This window comes from Polyodon spathula, chromosome 11 (assembly GCF_017654505.1).
Source record: "Polyodon spathula isolate WHYD16114869_AA chromosome 11, ASM1765450v1, whole genome shotgun sequence".
NCBI lineage: Eukaryota > Metazoa > Chordata > Actinopteri > Acipenseriformes > Polyodontidae > Polyodon > Polyodon spathula.
Window position 1 is genome coordinate 19,593,571 of NC_054544.1, and position 3,340 is coordinate 19,596,910.

A 3,340-nucleotide genomic window follows, 5' to 3' on the forward strand; every position below is an offset into this window, starting at 1 on the left:
CTGTCTCCGCTTCTTATTCCTGCAATATTGTTGTATTCACACAATAACGAGTAAGAGTTCTAAGTGCTTTTTGATATCGATTATGATAAAAAAAAGTCTGAGCTTAGTAGTGAAAGTAGTCATGACAGTATTGGGAAATTTGGTATGTAACACCATGGAAAGCAAATACAATAACAGGAGTATAGTGGCACAAGTCTAAATTTCCTCAAGAACAAGTTTAGTCAATACCAGTTAGCAATCAGCTTATGTCTGACTTATCCAAACAACTTGTAGCACTTTCATTAACCCCGGAAACCGGGAGGCTGCAAACTGACAGACTGAGCTCAAGGTTGCGAAAAGTGCGAAAACAGGGTTTGAAATTAATCTGCGTCGAAGCATAGTATGTTAACAATTAAAGTAAAGATCTGCAAGGTAAAATAATCCCTGAATTAATTTATTTAATATTTTAAAAAAATATATTAATCGCTATTTATTTTTTAAATACAGCTATGGCCACAAGTGAATCACCTAGAATTTCAGGATTGAGACAAATAAAAAAAAAAAAAAATAAGTGTAACACCAAGATACTGTACAATGGTTAATTTATATCTATCTATCTATCTATCTATCTATCTATCTATCTATCTATATATATATATATATATATATATATATATATATATATATATATATATATATATATATATATATATATATATATATATATATATACAGCTCTGGAAAAAATTAAGAGACCACTGCAAAATTACACTATGTAACACAATTTTTGTTCCTGGGTAGTAAGTGTTATTTCCTAATTGCTTATGCCTCAAAAGTATAGAAAATGACTATTATTCCCCACAAACTTTGCATTTGTGACCAGGATAGTGATACTTCAAAATATCACTATTTCCAATGGGAAAACGGGCAAATGTGTGTCTTTTCGTTCACATAAAGTCAGAAAAAAAACAACATATGAATCCAAATTAACATGTATTTATACTAAAGTAATACAAAAATGACTACAAAAGATTTAGAAGTGAGTAGTTTTTCAAGAATTATGATTATACTGTATTTTTCTGCTGGAAAAAACCAATCCTCAGAGTTGGGGAACATTGTCAGAGCAGAAGGAAACAAGTTTTCTTCCAGGACAACCTTGTACTTGGCTTGATTCATGGGCCCTTCACAAAGACAAATCTGCCCGATTCCAGCCTTGCTGAAGCACCCCCAGATGAGTCCAATTTTCAGCTTTGCCCAACACCTGGTCATCTAATGGTTAGATGGAGACCTGGAGAGGCCTACAAGCCACAATGTCTCGCACCCACTGTGAAATGTGGTGGAGGATCGGTGATGATCTGGGGGTGCTTCAGCAAGGTTGGAATCGGGCAGCTTTGGCATGAATCAAGCCAAGTACAAGGTTGTCCTGGAAGAAAACTTGCTTCCTTCTGCTCTGACAATGTTCCCCAACTCTGAGGATTGTTTTTTCCAGCAGGACAATGCTCCATGCCACACAGCCAGGTCAATCAAGGTGTGGATGGAGGACCACCAGATCAAGACCCTGTCATGGCCAGCCCAATCTCCAGACCTGAACCCCATTAAAAACCTCTGGAATGTGATCAAGAGGAAGATGGATGGTCACAAGCCATCAAACAAAGCCAAGCTGCTTGAATTTTTGCGCCAGGAGAGGCATAAAGTCACCCAACATCAATGTGAAAGACTGGTGGAGAGCATGCCAAGACGCATGAAAGCTGTGCTTGAAAATCAGGGTTATTCCACCAAATATTGATTTCTGAACTCTTCCTAAGTTAAAACATTAGTATTGTGTTGTTTAAAAATGAATATGAACTTATTTTCTTTGCATTATTCGAGGTCTGACAACACTGCATCTTTTTTGTTATTTTGACCAGTTGTCATTTTCTGCAAATAAATGCTCTAAATGACAATATTTTTATTTGGAATTTGGGAGAAATGTTGTCAGTAGTTTATAGAATAAAACAAAAATGTTCATTTTACCCAAACACATACCTATAAATAGTAAAACCAGAGAAACTGATAATTTTGCAGTGGTCTCTTAATTTTTTCCAGAGCTGTATATATATATATATATATATATATATATATATATATATATATATATATATATATATATATAGATAGATAGATAGATATAAATTAACCATTGTACAGTATCTTGGTGTTACACATACATTTTCACTATACTGATCTTTCAGAACTGCCATACACTACAAAAACTGTGGGAATGCATTTTTGAATTCCATTACAATAAAATAGAGCTACAGCACAGTGCTAATGGTATCAAAGTCCTTGGTAAGTTGAGTGCTGGGGAGAGACTTCAAGTACTCCAGGTGCCGTCTGGCATCTTCCTGGTTATGCCTCACGTAATACACCACATATGAGATGACCATGGTGAACCAGCCAAACATGGTGACAAACATTGCCACATCAGTGGTCTTGTGGTGAAAATTGCAAAAGTTAATGCCTGAGTCGAGAACCTGGATCAAGGGCTTGCCCGCATATTCCTCTTGGACAGAGGTCTGGCAGCTGATCTCATTGACTGTCTCTGGATCCAGCTTCAGCTCCCGCAAAGCCTCCTGCAGGACACACTCACAGTGCCATGGGTTATTAGAGAGACGGATTTTTGCCTTAAGTTTGGAAAAGGCCTCCTTAGGTGCACTCTGGATGTGATTGTTGGAAAGGTCCAGCAAGCGGAGGCCCTCGGCCACGCCGTTGAAGGCTCCGATGTCGATGATCTCGATGGAGTTCTTTGACAAGTCCAGCTCCTGGAGATGGCTCAGATCTTTGAAGGCATTGTTTGGTATTTTGGTGATTCTGTTCGAGTCCAAGAACAAAGACACAGTATCTCCTGGCAGGTCGGTAGGGATTTCTTCCAGGTTACGGGAGGCACAATGCACAGCTATCATGCCATTTTTCTCTGCGCAGTGGCAGCTTTTGGGGCAGGTTAAAACACGCCCTACAAACACAAGCATTAACAGTAGACCCCTGTGGAGTGTTAAACCAGCCACTCTGAAGGGTTTCCTAAACAGAGCAGGCATCGGTTTATTTACCATGTCCAACCCGATTTGCATTCTTCCTCTTAATTTCTGAATGTAGTCATGTTTAAGACAGTAACAGGATGGTGATTAATGAGGGCTTTCAAATAACTTGGTGCAGCATTTGATGTTCCTGGGTGCAGGAGTTTCAGTTTTGTTACCCCATTAGTTAAAAGAGTTTCATTCGATGTTCTTACCATTTGGACAATACACAGCATGGGTATTTAATGGTGCAGAGCTGTGAAGATAAAAAAAAATATATATATATATATATATATATAATATATATA

The 3,340-nt window shown here is 37.8% G+C and overlaps 1 protein-coding gene across 1 annotated transcript; it reads right to left on the reverse strand.

Annotated features, from left to right (window-relative positions):
• Positions 1 to 2,273: 2,273 nt before the first annotated feature.
• LOC121323065 (leucine-rich repeat-containing protein 3-like) lies at positions 2,274 to 3,068 on the reverse strand. The gene has a single exon (XM_041263794.1). The coding sequence runs from the start codon at positions 3,066 to 3,068 to the stop codon at positions 2,274 to 2,276; it is 795 nt and encodes a 264-aa protein (XP_041119728.1).
• Positions 3,069 to 3,340: the final 272 nt, after the last annotated feature.